At 40.3% G+C, this 20,689-nt stretch overlaps 1 protein-coding gene across 1 annotated transcript in view; it reads right to left on the reverse strand.

The window, feature by feature from the left end:
- LOC109480532 (SNF-related serine/threonine-protein kinase-like) overlaps positions 1 to 20,483 on the reverse strand; it is a 29,494-nt gene extending 9,011 nt beyond the window's left edge. Inside the window, exons 1-2 of the mRNA XM_019782743.1 lie at positions 19,497 to 20,483; positions 586 to 727 (exon numbers count right to left, since the gene is read on the reverse strand). Coding sequence (XP_019638302.1) covers positions 586 to 727; positions 19,497 to 20,094 — 740 coding nt within the window. The 5' untranslated portion in view covers positions 20,095 to 20,483. The remainder of the gene's footprint in view (positions 1 to 585; positions 728 to 19,496) is intronic.
- Positions 20,484 to 20,689: the final 206 nt, after the last annotated feature.

Consider the following 20,689-nt stretch of genomic DNA (forward strand, 5'->3'; position numbering starts at 1 on the left):
ACCTGTGCCAGACAAATTTTACCTGCACCACTCCGAAGAAAAATGGATCATACTAAAAACTGTTCAGAAACCATTGCCATTGCCATTGCCAATGCTAATGCAATGTAGCTAGTTGAATCAACCCTATTCCGTACAAGATGTAGCATACTGATATCTGTGAGGCAAAAATGTGATGTCCCTGACAGCAAACGGTTCCTTGTTTTGTATTATAGACTGGTTTTAGCTGTGTACAGGTGGTACCCAGAAAATAGAGAGACACCTCATGTAGCGTGTTTGGTCCAGGCTATTTCAAACGCTTTACTCTGATATAAAATGGTGACGAAACTGTGCTAGGATATGGCATGCCATTTTCTAGCACAGTTCAGACAGCTTTTCCTTATCAAGAATATTTTGTTTTGCAGTCCTGACATTGCATTGGATGCCTTTGAGTACAACAACGGGGAAAGTATATCTACGTTGATGTTTATCCAAATGACTTGTTTCTTAAAACTTTTCCCCGTTGTGTGTTGATACTACTCCAATGGTGAGTTTTGGGCACTACCAAAGATGTAACAAACACACTGTAGAAATCTTACTAGTGCTTACTTTTTGCACTCCTCGGAGACATGAGCGCGCACAGTGTACTTGCAGTCCATGATCATGGTGAGAGTCTCGCTGTCGTTGGCTTCGTTAAACGGCGCCTCCCCGCAAACCAGCATGTACAGGATCACGCCCAGGCTCCAAACATCTGCAGGGAAGAACAGCCAATACATCATGAACAAACCGGCGGGCAAACCATTAACATTAACTTATAATATTGTACGCTGAGATTGTGGAATGACAACTCTCTGAGACACTGCTGTAATTCACTTTATGTTTGCGGTACCAAAACAAAAGTCTAAGAAAACTAAGAAAAATGGGACATGTTCACAGAACTATATGTTCACGGTGGCAGCAGGTGCAGCAAAAAGAAAGTTGGCCAATTAATTATATTATTTGTTTGTGGTAATGATAAATTCGCAGTACAGAAGTCCACAAAAACTGCAAACATAAAAATACAGTGAGTAAATGAGTAACAATTCCTTGTGTATCTCATTACCTGCATGTCTAGTAACCTTCACAGACGAACCATGAATTGATTATTTTTAGCTATAATAATAATAGATAACATGAAAGTTGCAAAAGAAAACATATTCAAAACATCCCGATGAATAGACATTGATATACTGTCTGGAAGAAATAATATTCTAGTAAAACCATTCTAAACCTCTACTGTATGGTGAAATTTTGGAATGACAATCCCTGTAAAGCTGAGAGATAAATATTATTTTAATACCCATGAATAGATAATTTATTGTCTGGAAAAAATAACACTTCACTGTACTTCAAGATTGTGGAATGACAAGTCAACTGTTAAAGCTGTCAAAGAAAATGACAACCATGAATACATGACTTACAGTCTGGAAAAGAAATAAGTAAGATATACAAGATAGACTTCACATTGCAAGGTCATCATTTTCATCTGCCAGCAAACACTCTCAAATTCTCATCGTATACCAGTAGCTTTTTTGAAAGGTTCCTAGGTCTTTAATCCGAAATTTCTCATTCGGCAGGCATCTGAAGGGCCCTGCTTCTTCAAAGGCAACATTGATATTCAGGACATTTTTCTTGGCTTCCATTTACTGGACACATCAAAGTGAAGCAAGCACTCAATGAATGTACACTGAAACTATATACATGAAGGACATTAACAACATGGTAAAAATGTGATTTTTTTCTTGATGGGAATGGCTGGGAAACACTGTTATTACCTCCGGGTAGGGATGTATATCCCGAGCGCGGAGGTTTTGTGAGGGAAGACGAAAATTGCGTTCGCACCCGTTTCTCGCGTTTGGGTGGACGGATATGTCTGGGACTTGGTATACGTTTTGCTGTTGGGCTGTAGATGGTGCACGTTGTTTTGGTTTTTTAGTATGTGTGTTTTAGTGCGTCAAAATGATGCGTTTAGACCGCCGATGGACACCCCTTTCAGTGTGAAAGTGGGCCTCAGCTTTTGACCTTTGCATGTATAAGGACGATTGAGGTCGCGACCACTGATCTGACCTTTCACACAGAGGGGTGTCAGCATTGTCGATAAATTCTTTCTTTGAAACTGTTCAGATGTGAACCACATGTGCCGTCAATCAACGTCTCATTATCGTGCCTGGTGGGACCCGCTGGGGGGATACTTTAGTACGCGTTCACAGGACACGTAATCGGCACTTCCTGGTTAGCCAATGGGTCAGGGGTCAACGTACTGTTGCGCAACCTTTGTGTTGGTTGTTTTCGGCGTATATTACGACTTCTAACTTACAAATACCGCGGATTCAGACCTTTACTTCCCCAATTTATACGAAGAATCGGCGGAAAATGGAGGAAGTGACAATAAGGATGACTTGCACATGCGGGGAGGTACTTCAGCAGTTAGGGACTGTACGATATTTTCCGGGGGGGGAGGGCTGGTGCACTGGAGGGGAGGGCCATTGAAAAATTTTTTGGCCTGGGGGGAGGGCCATGGAAAAAAATTTTGAGCCGGGGGGAGGGCCATCGAAAAAAAAATCGGCCTGGGGGGGAGGGCCACCGAAAAACTTTTTTAAAATATGGCGTCACGTAGTACCGAATTACAAGAAATACGCCGTAAATTCCCGAATATAGTACGCACTTTTTACATTTTTCAAAATCCCAGAAGTGTCGCGGGCCGTCGCCAAAGTCGCCGTGCGTACTTTATTTGAGTTTTCCGCCGACAAATCCGTGGACGACCCAGGAATATAGCGGAACACCGGCACGGGGAGCATGGAACATCGATCGTCTATAGCATGTTTAGATAAGAATATTGACGAGAATATTGTGGAAATAAAGTTAAACTTCAATAAATAAACATATTTCCTGTGACTATCGTCGATATTGACACCAAGTTGCGGTAAAAGAAGAAGTCAAGTCACCCACGGTAAGAAAATGTTGGTCACTAGCGGTGGAACCCCGGCAAAAATATTATCTCCCGTAAGTACACATACAATTGTAGGGTTTATGAGTGGTAATATTTGAAATGGTCCGCAAGCCGTGAACGTTCTTGATCGTCGTAACGTAACATGTGATAACATAACAGTTGTGCCTCGACTGATGGTCATCATTTCCAATACACTTCCGGCTTGAGTTCAACTCAGGAATCTTCAACAAAGATTATGCCTATGTCGTTTCAAAGGTTCAGAAATTGTTAACCATGTTTCACTTCGTATCACAAATATTTTAAATCTTGATGAATGCCACAGGAAATTACTTTGTAGCGGGCTACATTAGCCAGTACGACGTGAAAATTCCAGCTAGATATATAGATGTACTCCTACTCGACTGTTCGGCAAGCTACAATGATAGGGGCGGAGTTAACTTAAAGTGTAGTCTTTGATGAAATCTTACCGCCCGGCCGGTGGGTGGGGTGTTTGGCGCGCCGACAGGCAAAGTATACCTACAGCTGAAGATCACAGAGAGGGCCGTGGCATGCGCAGCGCTGAGGACAGCTTTCCAGAACATGGACCCCGAGAAGGAACTTATAAGTTTTACGGAGTACAAATTAATAACTGTTACGTGTTTATTCCTTAGATTTTGTGACAAAAACATCTATCACATAACGAGAGATTACTTGAAACGCAGTCAAACTTGTCACTTTCTCCTGTTCGGAATCGCAAGTCCCATTGATCCCAGTAGTCCTTTTGTTGTTGTGTTAATTGGTTTCGGTGTCAAATTTTAAATTCGGTAGCACCTCTACACCCAAATACTCCGCCCAGTTCTCCGCCTGTATGATTGTTGCTCTCCATGGGTCGATCGGGCGGCGCTATTAAAGAAGTGTTCGGCGCATTTCGTATTAAAAAAAATTAAGACTACGTACTTGTGCATCAACATTCAACTTACCCCCCCGTTACCGATAAAATCAATATTGAAATATTGTCTTTTTTTCACAAATCTTTATTGACCATTACTTGCTTGATCATTAACACTCCAAAGCTGGATCCAAATCTGTGCGTTTCGCCGCACTTGCCTTACCTTTCGATGCGGTGGTGACGTCTTGCAAGTCGGCTGCGGCCGGCGGTGAAAACAAGACCGAACATGGAACGTTTCCCGCTACGTTACCATACAATCACGAAGTACACGGAATAAATCTAGTTTTTAACAATTTTAAATTTGTTTGGAACGACGAACTGTCTTTAAGACATACATACTACATGTTCACTGTGGTACCGGCCGTGCGTAGAAGGGGTGCGTACTTATTCGAGTTTTTCCATTTTACGTTTCAGACGGGAATATTTGTCTCCCACCAGCCCCAAATCGGGGGTGCGTACTTTAATCGGGATGCGTACTTCATTCGGGAATTTACGGAGGGAGAAAGAGACATGGACTGGAAAAATGGGGGGGAGGGCCACCGAAAAATTTTTTGGGGTGGGGGGAGGGCCATTGAAAAAAATTTTAAGCCGGGGGAGGGCCATGGAATTTTTTTTGAGCCGGGGGGAGGGCCATGGAAAAAAATTTTTACCGGCCCGGTAAATATCGTACAGTCCCTTATTTTTAACGTCTGATTCCATTTAACGGCTCCGGTTGTCATTCTGAGTTTCATTACGAGTTCCTTGTGGCATAAGCTCGTGGCGGCCCGTTCGTGGGTACATGTTATAGGCTGCAGATGAAAATACTGACCTGTGTTAACACAACCAGGAAGGCTAAATCTAACACATAAAATTCAACACCATCAACTACATGTATATAACAAACAACATATAAAAGTATACAATAAAAAGCTCAGATTTTACTATTCGCACGCGCGCATCAGTTTTGGGGTTCCCAGAGGATGCCATCCATATAATCAAATCAACATGGCCTTACTTACATGTTAGAAGGGGACACGCGCACCGGACGATTGGCGGCTGGCGCCCGGAGCGGGTGTTTGTTTACATTATCGCTGGTCGCTGAGGGTCGGGCAGCCAGATTCGCCACGGGATGCCCCCTGTCCTTTCTATTTTTGGGCTCCAGTCGGCTAGGGGGATTAGTGATTTCACAGATCATTTAGCCAATTACAAACATTTCGAAACTTTCCGAAAAAATGGTATTCGCGCGAATTCACTAATTTAAAGAACAGTCCCAACATGCACCCAACATTCTGCAACACACATTTCAATACCCGGAGGTACAAAATCTACGATTTTCCTTGTTCACTCTAAAATGTGTCTCTGACATGTGAGAAATGCAAATGAGCCAAAATTACATCAACATGTACACTGTGACTGTATGCGTTATATTATCATACATTTTATTCATTTCTTTCTATCTTTTTTTATTTCATTTTAGAAACACCTGCCAGTGGGTAGCTAAGATGAAATATTACTATAAACAAAATATATGAAAGGCTGCTAAATCATTATGACATCCGAAGGTCTCACGTGAAGTGTTTTAGTTTTTAAAAATAGATAAATAAAAAGGGGTACTAAGCTAGAAATATATTCCAAGCTGTTATATTTTATAGAAATCATCATCGATGGATCGTAATGATCACTGTCATTTCAAAATAGGATAATATCTGTCTTAATGTACATACATTCATTACACAATAATACACATGGATAGATATGTACATGAACAGTACCACAGGCTAAATAATTCATAGCTGAAAATCAATTATATTCAGTCATCAACTATGCAGGCTAACAATAAAGTAACATTTGTATGAAGATGGCAACAGGAAAATATTTTTATTATTGAGCAAGACCGGCTCCTTGAAAGATTGCTGTTTCCTTATATCTATAGCCTAATAATGTTGACTTATTATTGACTACAATACTATAAAATTTAGTGTAAATGATTTTTTGTGGTACTTTTGCATTCACAGTTTTCTCTGTCACTTTTGTACCACAAACTTATTGTTGCCGTGAACAAATAATTTGCCAACTTTCTTTTTCCTGCATCTGAACACTGAAAGGATTGCTCAGTAAGGGGGTGAAGTCTGCCATCTCATTTGCCCTGTCTCCATATAGACTGATAATGTGGACTCATCAATGTCTGTCTGTCTGTCAGTGTGAATTTCCTTACAAACATGTACATGTATGTCAGTTTATACATAATGTACAATTCAGGTGACAAGACAGGATTGCTTTACATGTACATCCTAAATGCTGTTAAATTTGTCTCTGTCAATTAAAAGATTGCATTGTAAGGGGGTGAAGTCTGCCATCTCCAATTCCTATATCTTATAGCAACAGCCTGGTATAGTGTCAGTGCTCATTGATATTCCACCAGAGAAAAGTGAGCTCATCGTTTGGTTACAGATTCTACCCCCGCTAGTGCCGTGTTATAGATGACAGACTGTATGCAGAGACGCGCTGTTAAGGCGCTTGACGTCATACCTCCCTCCTGCAACTCATCACATTCACATTAACCTTAAAACTCCGCCGATAACTCTTCCCGTCGTTGGGTTATCTCTGAAAGGTTGACTGCTGCAAAACTTGGTGTAGATAATTGAGTAATTAAACTGTTATCCCATACAGGCTTTGGTAGCTGTGATATTTTTTGGGGGGAGCCTTCTAGCAATGCACACTAGCATTCCGTACAATGTTAGCTACTGTGATTTTTTGGGGGGTGAAGTATTTCTGACAATGCACACTAGCATTAGGTACAAAGTTGGCGGCTGATATTTCTAATGATGCGTACTTTCATTAGGTACAACGTTGATGTCAAATTCAACTACGAGGATTCCCCTATGCACCACACAGTGCAGGAAGGACTTTAACAATTTTATCTTACAGTTTACACTTGGCCAGACAGTCCATATTTCTCTCGAATGCATTAGCTGCTAACTGAATAATAAGAGGGGCCCTCCAAGATAACTAGACTACATTATACAGTGCACATGAATATTCTCCAGTTATCTCCTGTAAGTTCCGTATAACAAATATTCATGGGTATTAGGCTCACGTGCAGAGTTCTGCAGGTTACATGGAGTCATCCTCACTAAGTGCAAGTTAGATGTGTGTCATTTATTCACCCGCCAACGTTTCAGTAGTTCTGCTACTTTCCTAAATGAAATTCTCTTACCTACGTGTTCAAACTATTATCCGTGGCTCACCAAGAGTACTGTGATTCAAAATTTTTTTCTCAACTTTCTTTTTCCTGCACCTGCCGCCACCATAAACATATAGGTCCGCAAACATGTCCAATTTCTCAGACCACGAACTTTTGCTTGTAACCGCAAATTATTGTGTAGTCACACTGTAGTGTTTGTCTTGGCTACTATAATCAAGTCAGGAAAAAAAACGTATATGCCAGGGGATTGCCAGCTACTGAAGTAGGGTTATGTAAACATTTATATCCAAAGAAAAACCTAGGCCTGGTATCCTTGAATTACGTACAATTTTAACATGAATCAAACTCATGACAAGAAGAGTCTCTTCTTTAGGCATGGAGAGAATGTGGAGAATGCAGCTACCTTAGGTGGGGTCAGCCAATACATCAGACTGATTCAGAGCTGTCACACGCCTGTCAGTCATGTTTTGCCCCAGGAGGCATGTTTTCTCACAGTGACTTCCTGTCCAGATCTTTGACTCTTCTGATACAGGCCTTTGACAATTTCTCGCTTCTTTTGGCACAACTAAAGCATTTGGTACTTTCCAGATCACTTGGTGTAGATCTCTAGTCTAATATATTATATACATACATGTACATTGTAGCCAGTTCAAAAACCTTGCCTTGAAAGGACTCAGAGATAAGAGTTTATATCCTTGACCTTTGCACTTCTCCTAGCTCTTATCAATCTAATCACTGCTGGCAAAGCCTCGCCCACATCAAATATTCCATAGTGGCAACAATTTCATCTTTGTCCAATTCTAATTCCAGCTTGAAAAAATGATGAAAATATGTAGATACATTAGTTTGGGCAAACTGGCCAATTCCATCAAGAATGATTGGGTGTGCCATTTCACCTATTTCCAAAAATAAATTTCGAGCCCTAAATATATTGATACTCCCCTACTAGGTTATTGTGTGACAGTGGCAGGCCTACTTTAGGTCTAATGTCTAGCCACTCCCTCCCAATTTAGGCCCCCCAGGGGTCACTTACACTATCCAAACACCCTAACTGGGTCATCCAAGTGAAAAAGTCAGCCAACTTCCTACTTTCTTGCATATTGATGATAATCATTATGGAAAACATTGACTGTAGTAACTGTACCGTGTTATTAATACAGGACTTGAAATTTGTTATCAACTTATTGGGAATAGGTACATGTATTTTGGTGCACATAAATTTGAAGGTGAATAGTCATTATAATTTATGCACAACATAAAATAGTCATATCAGCAAAATCTAATTCCAAACCTTACTGCCTTTCTTCATTAGCTAAACTTTCAACAAAAAAAACTTTCCACTCGCAAAAAAAGTCTAAGACTAGAGTCAGCAGAGTTTTCTAGGGTCGGTCGGGAAACAGGAAACACAACATTTTTTTCCTAGGTCCAACTACTGTACAACCAAACCCAGTGTATATACATGTATAACTTCAAGGACCACTAAGCTTTTAAGCACATCCAAGGATCACTTGTTAGGCATGCGCCCAAGGCACCTTCGTGACTGAACTCAACTATCAAACACCCAACAATGTTCTGCCACAATGCCAGAGTATGGCGTTATCAAACGGGTGTTGGAATGATTGTTCGCTGTTTCTTTTCCCTCTAAGCGTGGGGTAACGTAAGCCCATGCCGTGTAAATGACCACAAAGGGCAAGCTGGGACCCAGCGGCCTTTGAACCCCGGCCATTTATAGTTCTGAAGTAACAGGTGCTTTGTTACATTTTGTCCGGCTGCGCATGTGGTCCTCGGTCAACAAAGGGTTAAAACACAAACATTCCGGACGTAAATCAACGCCGATATCGGTGACAAAGTCGGCTAGTGCAGGATGCAAAGGCAACAATCGCCACTTGACTTTCTTTCTGTTTAGTAAGCAGGGTCTTTGACGAATAAATGATGATAACATGTCCATCAAGCACTGAAATGGTTTGCGTTTTAGGAGAAAATTTGGAGGAAAATAAACTAGACTCATGTTTCAACCACAAGTTTAGAATACTGCAAAACCCTCCTTTTCCCTTGGGATTTACCACGAAAATGCAACCCCTTCAAAATTAAGTGAACTTACGGTAGCTTTTATACAGTCTTCATCATCATTACGCGCCCTTCACGGGGAGAGATATGCATACATTTAATCGATTTCCCCCAAATTGAGTCCAAAAACGCAACAACACTCGAGCCGAGGCAACATTAAAGCACTGGTGAGTATGGGAGCTGGGTGCTAACGCCTGACCCTGACAGTCAGACATGGCCTAATGTGCGTCAGCGATGCACCCAACACTGTACCCACACGTGCCTGCGAATGTCACACTTGACAAATGTCTAATCTGTCTTCGGCTGAGCTGGTATACGACCGTTACGACGTCAGCATGAGTAATTCAATGCTTGCAGCATGGTAAAAATTACATCCCTTGAAGCAACTGCAGTTGAAAACTTTATTTTTTTGGAATCGGATGAAAATTCATGTGTGCGTAGATGTCACATATAATCAAATGAACATGGCCTTAGTTACAGTTAAAAGGATCCCCCCTGCAGACCCTCACAGAATCCAGCAGGATGTTAATCCACTATGGTCCACAGCATGACAGCTTTGAACCTGTGCTAAACCCTCCCCGTATCAGGATTCGCCAGACGCGCATTTTCTGCTAAAAATAGCAGCAGCCATCCGTCATAAAAATCAGGCTTAAAGATGCATGTGGCAGTGAACGTGACAGCGGAAAATCAGCAGAGACTGGGCTGATTTGGAATCACAATAACTCTACACTATCTACATTACAATTGTAGATTGGTTAAGTGTATAACTTATATAGGTACAATGTACATTGTTGATCAGACAACAAAGGATTTAAATATACAATGTCTAGTAATACTTTAATTAAAATGGCTCCTGAAACTGATTTAAGCTTTAAGCATCAAACACTTTTATTACAGCTGAATTAAGAACACTATTTCATTTGGGACTCATTCACTTTAACCCTCTCCTACTATTAGTACTACATGTAGTACTGTCTGAGCCTAACCCTGTAACCAGTCAAGATTTGGTAGCCAATTCTACTTCAGTGTGCTAACATTAACAATTAAACTGCATTTACAAATTTGTAATCTGGTACATAGAAGCTGCTGTGGGATGGTCTTTCTTGACGGCCTTAACCTTCGCCCTTCCCATAATCCCACTCTCCCTTCAATCACTTACGGCTCGCTTTATTGGCAGCTTTGCCGGGCATGTTTCCATCTAAATCCGATCATCTCAGATATAAGCTACTCCACAATGTGCTGCCATCAAGTGTAGTTATGGCTGGCTTTGGTCCAGCACACAATCTTTCTCTAAATATTGATTTTGCATTAGTACCAAGTACTAATATCATATCAATATTGTTTTCCTTTCTTATGCATACATAGATATTGTTTTGCAGGCTGAGCTGTGAGTTTGTGTGTCTGTTTGTCCGTCTGTTTGTCCAGACAGAGTAGGTTGACAGCAAGTGGGTGTAGGAGGGATTGACAAGCAGGATGACACAATCTCTGACTTGGATTGTTTGTTGGAAGAAATTCTCTGATGTAGTGATAATCTCAGTGACATCTAGCCATAGGCCACAACATTTTTCTAACCTCTGTATCGTGAAGACAGGCCGATCATTGTTAAAGTTGGGGTCCTGACTACATGTACATTTTCTGAAAACTTACTAGTATTAAAGGCATCCAATGCAATTTCAGGAAAGCACAACTGGCAATAAGGCAATCTGTATAATATTGACACATACTGACAGACATTAGCACAATTTCATATTATTGGTATTTCATACTTTGGGTATTTAAAACAGTGCAGAAACAACCTCCAAGATGTCATTCCATTCTATTCTCAACTCGTCTTAAAAATGTACAGGATATTGGAGAATATGTGTTGAAGAATATTCTGAAATTTCCAAACACACATCTGACCCCCTCCCCCTCAGCCTGAGCTACAAAAATGTAGTTATTGAACTTCAGGCTGATCTAATAAATTAGTGCTACAGTCTCTACTCCTGAAACTGCAGCTCCAGCAAAATCACCCTCTCTGCTCCATTACTCTTCAAGCAGTTGCCTTTTCATCAACTTCCAATCCTGCAAAGCCAACCGTCCTCTCTTAACGATTTTCTACGGCCCAATAACGCTCTCCCCACTATGGCTAGATTATCTTGACAAGCTTAATGACTGGATTTTTGTACTGCATATTTCTGATAAAGAAGATAACCTCCATTCTGTGCACTAGAGATACAATAGAGAGCTTTACTCAAGGCTTCGGGCCATTGTTATTATCTCTGGGAATATCACCCGTCTTTGTGATATCTGAAATTGTCTGAAGCAGTTGTTAATAATATGAACATTACGCATTACATACCTCCTATCTAGAGGTTTGAAATCTCATATTTCTTGTTATCAATATCATATGTGTGAACCATGGGACATCTTCCTATAAACCTGAGTCATCTCTTCTGGGTCGATTCAAAACATTTATGCATTTGGGTCACGACGCACTTAGAGTATATATTTTCCAAAGAAATTTCCTGCAGCGACCGATACACTAAAGTCTAAAAATAACCCAAATCAATTACTTGTTGGGGACCCGATACTCTAACAAGGATTACGTTAAGTATCGATCGGTGGCTATCTCTATGAGTCTGAGAACATGAAAATATGTATCATACATCATACATGATTCATAATCTAGTTTTTGTTAAAGATCCACACATGTACATGTAATTGGGACAGAAGAACTGAAAAAATTGGTTATGTCAATTTTTTTACAGAATACACACGATATGTATAGACATAGAGGCACACATACATTACACACAACCACATACAAATACTATGACACACATACACACACACACAGCAATACACATACACAAACACATAGGAATACACATACACACACACACACAGGAATACAAATACACACAGACAGTCATGTGTGCAGTTAAGTGTATGTATGTCTGCATGCGTATAGTGTGTTTATTCCTGTGTGTATGTCATATGTGTCTCCAATAGATACACATATGACATACACACAGGAATAAACACACTATACGCATGCAGACATACATATACTTAACTGCACACATGCAAACATATACACTTAACCCTGGTATATAAGATTGTGCAGACATATCTATGCATACTTGGCCAAGTGTAGGCAAACACTGTTCAAATTTGTAACACTGGCACAAACATTACAGATCTAGACTTGGTAGAATCTAGGCCCAGGGCCAACTGTAGCCAGACACACTGCAGGATATCAACAGATAAGACAAGACTGCTTTTTTTCCTGTGTCGATGCCAGCAAGTCATGTAGGATAAGAGCCACTTTCTGGACATGAATTAATGTTGCTGTCAGTTTTATGACAATTTATGTATACTTAGTTAGTATTTCGAATTCCTTCCAACTTCCAAGTTTCCAATCTGTAAACCAGGGTTACAGTACGTGCATGCTCAGTCAATTTAATTTACTTTAATTTACTGTTTAGTTACTGTAAATGTTGAAACATTTGCTGCAGTTTTATTTCATTGTTTTTGTGGAGACCTGCATTTAATTGTAATAGTATAACTAGTGCAGTGACTGTCCACATATAGATTTGTACCACAGAAATGCAGAACTGCAAAATGAAAAACATAAAAATGATCGGACTGCCGCAACCCTCTCGTTCGTCAAACAGCTAATTGCCGTTCTCTCATTGGTTGAATCGTTAATTGTGACTGACAGTCATGATTGGTATATTACATTGTAATCTTGCAGATGCATGTTATGACTCTATATGGAAATTTGTTCCCTTGGGTAGCAGTTAGAGGTAGCCTGACGTAGTAAGGAGCAAGCAAGGTGTTGTGTTGCTAGATTTGATGGAATGTTGTTTTTCTGTGATCTCTGTGGGGTGTGGACCTTTCCTGACCCAGTACTGTCAACAGTAAGTGACAGTCCAGATATAATATATATTATACAGGGTAAATACAGGGCATACCAAAAACCACACTCCACTGAGACCCACCTGCAAAAATTTGTGAGGTCCCAGGCCGAGTCATACCAAATACTTTAAAAATGGTATTATAATACATACATGTAGTTGCTTTCTAAATGCTTGGTAGCCTTGGTAACTGGCCAGTAGCGGATCGTGGGGTACTGACGAAAGCTAAAAAGGTTGACACTCAGGCTAGATACTTGCTTAATTGGCCTTCAGCATAATGCCATTTGGGAAAGAATATGCTAGTTATTAAGTTAAACACACACTGCTAACAAGTACCAGTGGACAAGTCCCCTGCTGTAGTGATGGCACAACATATGTGGCTAAAAAATAAAGGGCTATCAAACTGGCAATGAGTGATGCCCTATGTACCAACTGGTGCAAGAAGGACTTTTATAAAAGTTTTAACTTAAATCTACACAGGAAAATTCATTGTGCCCCCCCCCCCAAAAAAAAACATGGCAGGTTCCAGAACAGGAACACCCGTAACTACTTAGACTGGTTAGAGGAATTTGCCTTCTGCTTACTGACGTCAATGCAGAAGTGTAAACAGACACACGGCTTGTTTCTATTTTTACTCTGCCCCCTGGCCTCAGTTCTCACAGTCAAACACCTGGATTATGCTAACAACCTTAGCTTAAGTGGGTATAGAACATGCATGTTTCAATTAATGTCACAGGACTAAGTCATAACTGTAGGACTCATAATAATACATACATTGGTGCAGGTAACATTGAAAACAAGAAGTTTGAGACATAGCTTTTATATTGAATCATAATATGTGTTGACAGAAATGTTCACAGCTTTTGTAAATGTTGGTTTTTATTTGTCTCATTGATAATGGAAAAAAAGGTTGCAATTAGCATAATTACAATTACAACCTTACTATGTATGTTAAGTCCAAGTACGCTGAAACACAGACACGCAGACAGTCAGACCAAAAACAATACCTCCATTCTTCATGGAGGTAATTACTGGCACCAGGCAAATTTTACCTGTACCTCTCAAGGAAGTATGGATCACACTAAAAACTGTTCAGAAACCATTGCCATTATTTCTTTCACACTTCATACTACGTAACAGTCAATGCAGCAAATAAAACTCCACATACACCTACATTTGTATATATACATGGACCATTTGCACAGCTCCAATTTCACTTGCATATGCAGGTGGCCATGGGATTTCCTGCTGCAAAGTCTGCCTTGTCCCCCCGAAGACCAGTGTCGGTCATGGGACTAGGTAGGTAGGTAGGTATGGGATTTCCAGCACTAAAACTAGTAAAAGTGCTCCATCTACCTATACCATCTACCTGTTATCTGCCAGAGGTGCTATAATTATAAACATACCGGAAGCTTGATGATTCTGCCCTGGGGACACGGATGTGTTTAATGAACATAGACACTATAATTAATCAGCACAGCTACAAACTCCAGGCGTGTGATAGACATTTGACAATCAGTGCACAGAGCTACCAGAATAATAATAAATAATTTTACGCGCGCCTACATGACAACGCTTTTTTTACGAAATTCAGTATAACCAGCTATGCATTACAGTTTTTACACTAAATTCAGGAAGTCAAATTATCCGAAATGAGGCCATCTTGTGATAATTAGGGAATAAACCTTTCCCTATGAATTATGGTAAATCAAAATGGCTTGGCTATGCCTAATACTAGTAAGAGTACACATTTTCAGGTAAAGCTCATTGTTGTATGTACACTGTTTATTTAGTTACTAGATAAGTACTCTAAGTCTAACCTTTACCAGATAACCCTCACTACCTCCACCAAAAAGGTTATGTTTTCAGTGGCATTTGTGTGTGTATCTGTCTGTCAGTGTGTTTGTATGTCTGTAAACATGATAACTCGAAAAAGCTTACTTGCTGTTTTGGAATTGTGTTCATATTTGGTAGGTACATGTAGGTAGGTCTTGAGTTCTGGAAATAATTAGATTTTCCAGCCCTGGCGGCTTGTTATGGTACTGCAGTGGATCTTGATACTCTCGTGATCTGGGGTCACAAATTTTGGGTGGTAGGTACCTCTTGTGGAAAATTAGTAACTTGAGTTTAGGCTACCAAAGCTTGCAGATCGTTATCTATATTTCTGGGTAGGGCATGGCAATTGCCTGGGGGGAATAATCGTGACATGCATGACATGTTTTCAGACCTTCCTAACTTCCGGACTTCTCAAAGTTGCAAAGATCAAACCCATTAAAACCAACTCTCCACCTGATGCCAATACTTACACAGGTTACCATGTACACATCTGTACATGCACATCCAATATGTAAGGTTACGATCTATATACATGTAGGCATTTTTCAGTAGGGTTGGACATACATGTATAACACATGTACATTGCACTATCATCATTTTATAGAATGGTAATTTTCATGATACCTTATCAATATTTTTTTTGGCAAGGGTCAGGTGGGTAACCAGAAACACAACATTTCTTTTCCTAGGCCAACTGATTATTCTAGAACAGTAGACAGTCTCTTGGGAACAGTTCAGGATATTAATTTTCCCATATGATTGAAAGAAATACCAACCTGCCATTATTTTATGATGGCCAAATATGATCATAATTCACATCGTTGTAATTTAAGATACATATGCCATCCATGTATAGTATACACATAGATGGAATATGGTGAATAAGAAAAAGGATTTGGGATCTACATGTAATTTAATTACAAGCCTAAGCTTCCCTATCTTGAGGGCATGTTCTCAGTCAGTACAGTATTTCTTACCAGTGAATGAATATAATAACAATACTCCACCAGTCCTATCCCTCGGGATAATGGCCTATTATACATACTCTACAATCAGAGACTTAGGCTTTGGCTTATTTTTTACATTTCCTGCTTTCTTTTTTTTGACCCGATGTCACTCTCTGCTAGCAAATGGATACTTCCTTGTCCTACATGTATTTGATAATGTCTTGCCAATTTGAATTTTGATACTGTAAAGTATGTTGCAGCCATCAAAAAATCTGCTTGAAGATTATGTTATACACTCCTACAATCCTGGGCCAGACAGTCGCCATGTCTAGATCTACACATGTATCAATCATGCACGTCCAGACTGTCTATTTCAATTGCTTTGCCTCTATTTTGTAATTGCTTGTTCACCTGACATATTTTTCCATCCACTTGTGCAGAACACATTGGATTTGTTCCAGGTATTACGTAATGGTTGAAATTTAAATGCCACCGATTCAAGCATAGAACTGTCACATCAAAAGACTAAAATATTACTGACAATTTCTGTTTTTATTTCACTTTGGATCTTCCTTTAAAGGTACCCAATGCAAATTCAGGGAGGCAAAATTAGAAAAAAAAATATCCTGGATGAAGAAATCTGTCTGATATCGAAATTTAAAGCCATTTCTTTACCATATTTTTATCATCATTTCATACTTGAGGCATTTGAAATAGCCCCACAACAAGCTATGTGAAGAGTCCTTAAATTACACCAGCCTATTTGCAAGCAATCATTTGCCATCAGTGACATCACATTTTTGCCTCATAGATATCAATATGCTACAGGAGTGTCAAATCAACTTTCATCACAAATATAACTGGAATATTGACTTTGAAAATCCAGTTTTACAGCCCTGAAATCGCTTTGGGTGCTTCATGAAGAGATTGCCAATTATAACAGTTACATGACTACTTACTACGACATGAAAGGAAAATGCATGAATGGTGTATCACGAACTCCAGCAGCTAAATAATTTGATTCATATACGTCCAATGATATTTAATATGAATAGAGGCTCAAAATGACAAGAACAAAGTCAGTGGTTTTGTCAGACAGAGATTGGCTCGGCTTCCTGGCTATAATACAATCAATGTCCCACAAAACCTCATGAAATATGTATGGGATAAGATTTGAGAGTCATGTTTTTCAACTATTATCCAATTGACATATGAAAGTGCTCTCTGGTGGGATATGATTTTGGAACAGTCCAACAGTTTTCCGGAGTGGGGGTTGGGGGTGGGGGGCACAGTACTACTAGTAGAACGTGGTTCTACCAACAGGGTTGGACAAGTTTTCAAAAATCCACTTGCCGTATCGGGCAAGTGCCTGGTCATTTCCACTTGCCCGAACCAACTTTTCACTTGCCCAAAATATGAAGCATTTCTATGTATTTTACTAGCAGAAAGGAAATTATTTTATTATAATAGAGTTTATAATTATATTGTTGGATGCTTGATTTATCAAAATTGTTTGAAACTTGGTCGAAATACTGCAGGGGCTATACTTTGCATCCAAAAAAATTACTTGCCCAATCGGGCAAGTACAGGGGGATATTTACTTTCCCGAACAGTACTTTTACTTGCCCTGGGCAAGTGGGCAATGGGACTTGTCCAACCCTGACCAAGCTGTTACTTAAGTGTTGGTATATTATTATACATTATAACCTTACATGTATAAGTATACATCGGGATATACGAAATTGAAGTCTGCTAAGAATTTTATTTTAATGTTTTCAGAAACAGTGTTGCATACTAGTACTGCCGGTATATCCTGACAAAACAATTATTATGAAATTCCTTTTTTTACCATTTCAGATACATGAATTTGATGTAATGGTCCATAATTTTGTATTTTACTTTAATATTGAATCTTCTCTTCTTGAATAGGGCAGGTTGCCAGTTGACTTCGCACCCATAAACCCAAGGAGATCGTAACGGCATCTATATTCTAGCCATTTGTTCTTTGCCTTGTGCTGATTTTATGTATTGAGAGAGTGTGCCAACTGCTACAAGTGATGAATTACACATGTATGTATGACAGTGCCTCTGCACTGAATGGCTTGGAGTGCTGCCACTTCTGGAATTCCGCGTTGTGATTCATTAACAAGTAACTAGTAAGTAGATGCTTTTCACTAGTTTTATGCCCCACACATGTATCCACTAGAAACCGAGGAACCAAATATTTGACAGACCACTCAACGGATATGTTCTATATATATATATATATATATATATATAGTTTTAGTAGGATGCCTAGGCCTGTTTTTTGTCTGCCCTGTTGCTTCAGATTTTTTCCCAAAGAATCCGATTCCGAGAACCATCCAACTGAGTTGGTGGTGCTTTAGAGATACTGAGAGCTTTCCATCTTGCATATTTATTATATTATATTCCAATTGTAAAATCAGGGGTTGCCAAAAATCCAATTCTGGTTGCTATGTAGCCACTTAGCGATCACAGTCTAGTGAGATATGGTGCCTTACCGTGGATGCTTTTGAATTGTACAGAGAGGCTTGACAGGACCGGTCCTGCAATTAAAGCTCGGCTGCCACAAAAGCAAGGTGTGCAAATATTGTACACAATGCTGGGGACAATTACTATAGTCAGCAAGGTGTACTTCAGCAAACCACAATACACAAAAGGTGTAATAAATTACACCTTCATTTGCAAAGAAACCGGCCACTGAAAGGAACACCGTCACAGCCTTGAACTTAAACCTTGCAGGCATGTATATATGTGTGTGTAATATATATGTATGAATTTACCAGATGGGCTATATCAATAAAATATTGCGGTCTGTACAATTGACTGAGCAGTGCTTTAGAAAATCCATGTACCTGGTAGTGTTGTATCGATTAACATTTGTTCTGCATGCATAAATTTCCACATACAGCCAGTGGATTGGAAGTTCCTTACAGTTCCAGTATATGCTCTGTAAGTATGGATACTCAGTGATACCCCAGTAGGGGTGGTTAGAGAGTACTCAAGAAGAAGAAGGATACTAAGTACTGTACTATTTTTAGGAATTAACAAATGTAGAATAATGTAGAGTCATACTATACGCCTTGTAAAAATGTATTTGTAAAATGTAAAATCTAGGGATTTTGTGATACACTTTGGCTATATAATAATTATGCCTTTGCTTTTATTTTTGAACCAACAAATAAATGATGTTTGTCCGTGAAAACATATGCGGTCTGCTCTGTTGAAAAGGCAAACTTGTACCTCTACTATACCTAACCCTTGGAATGAGTCTACAACTTTAGTTAAAAGGATTTTTTTACAATTTTCCTGTTGTCATGATGCGTCATTGATTTCACTGGGGATTCATGTCCCCACGGGAAGTAAAAATCACCAAAAGGCTGATGACAGTTTGTTAGAACAATAATACAATGTGCAATTATTAAATTAACTCCGTCGAAGGCCATTGTATTATTTTTATTTTAAGACATTTAGTTCGATGCAGGATGTGGCAGAATTAAAAGGATGGGGATATTTTTTGGTGACAGGACAACTGATGATTTTTTTTTACGACAAACGCACAACTAGTCCTAGAATCCCTTCGTGTTGTACGACAAACGTACGACGAAATTATGTCATGGCCAGGGTCCTTATTATGACAACTTACCAACAGCGGGTGCGTCGTAGGCGTCTCCAAGCAAGATCTCGGGGGCGGAGTAAGCCAGGGACCCGCAAGAAGTATCCAACATCTCCCCCGGACGGAAACAGTTGCTGAAGCCGAAGTCTGTCACCTTCACCAGGCCCTGTTTCTGGAAAAACACGACGTTCTCGGGCTTGAGGTCCCTGTGGACGACGTGGCGGCGGTGGCAGTAGGAGATGGCGCTGAGAATCTGAGAGAAGTACAGCTTGGCTTGCTCTTCGTCAAGTCCGTTGTCGTGTTTCATGATGTAGTCGTACATGTCGCCTCCGTCACCCAGCTCCAGGATCAGGTACAGTTTGGTTTGGGTGTCGATGACTTCGTACAGCCGCACTACGTTCGGGTGCTGCACCAGCTTCATGCAGCGAACCTCCTGGAACAAGTGGGCCCGGGAAACCTCGTCGATCTTGGTCTTGTCGATGACTTTGACAGCGACTTTCTCGCCGGTGAAGACGTGACGAGCTAGTTTCACCACCGCAAAGTGGCCCCGGCCCAGCGTTTCCTGCAGGTCGTACAGCCCGGCTATCTGGCTGTCCACAGCCCTGAAATTTGAACGGTATGAAGACATGGTGCTGTAGTGTCCAGTTCTGTAGTTTACCCTGGATGGAACGTCCCTAAATGTCGTCTTTATCTGCCAGAAACGTCAAAGTAAACAGTGGAGCTGTGGTCAGGTTGAAGCGGTGTTGGCAGCTCGTCACCAGCGTAAACGAATCCTCGCAGCCGCTCGAAAAAAGACGGCTCGCTTTCTGGCAAACTCTCACAAGTCAAGTCCCGATAGGTGCCATTTTCTTCGGTACAAGCGTACCGCGGTACATGGTGAAGAATTCTGCGTCAGTTCTGAACCGTAACTAGCAGAAATAGAGGAGCGGTCCTCCCTCGGAGATGGACGTCTTCCCTGAGTTGCCACAACGCCGCCATTTGCAACATTTTTCTGGGTCAACTATTGCGCAACTCGATCTGCGCACCTATTTTGAATGTTGGGGAATGTAATGAGTCATCTGATTGGTTGACGACATCAAAGAGATCGTCGCTGATTGGCCAATGATTTAAATGTCACAAAGGCAATACACCTGTAAAAGGGGGCGGTCCCAATAAATATGTCAATGTGCGGAAGAATATCAATGGAATAAAGCCGGATGGAACTGCTCCTTTGGGTGGAAAAA

Source organism: Branchiostoma belcheri, unplaced genomic scaffold, assembly GCF_001625305.1.
Source record: "Branchiostoma belcheri isolate BF01 breed outbred unplaced genomic scaffold, Haploidv18h27 scaffold51, whole genome shotgun sequence".
Lineage (NCBI taxonomy): Eukaryota > Metazoa > Chordata > Leptocardii > Amphioxiformes > Branchiostomatidae > Branchiostoma > Branchiostoma belcheri.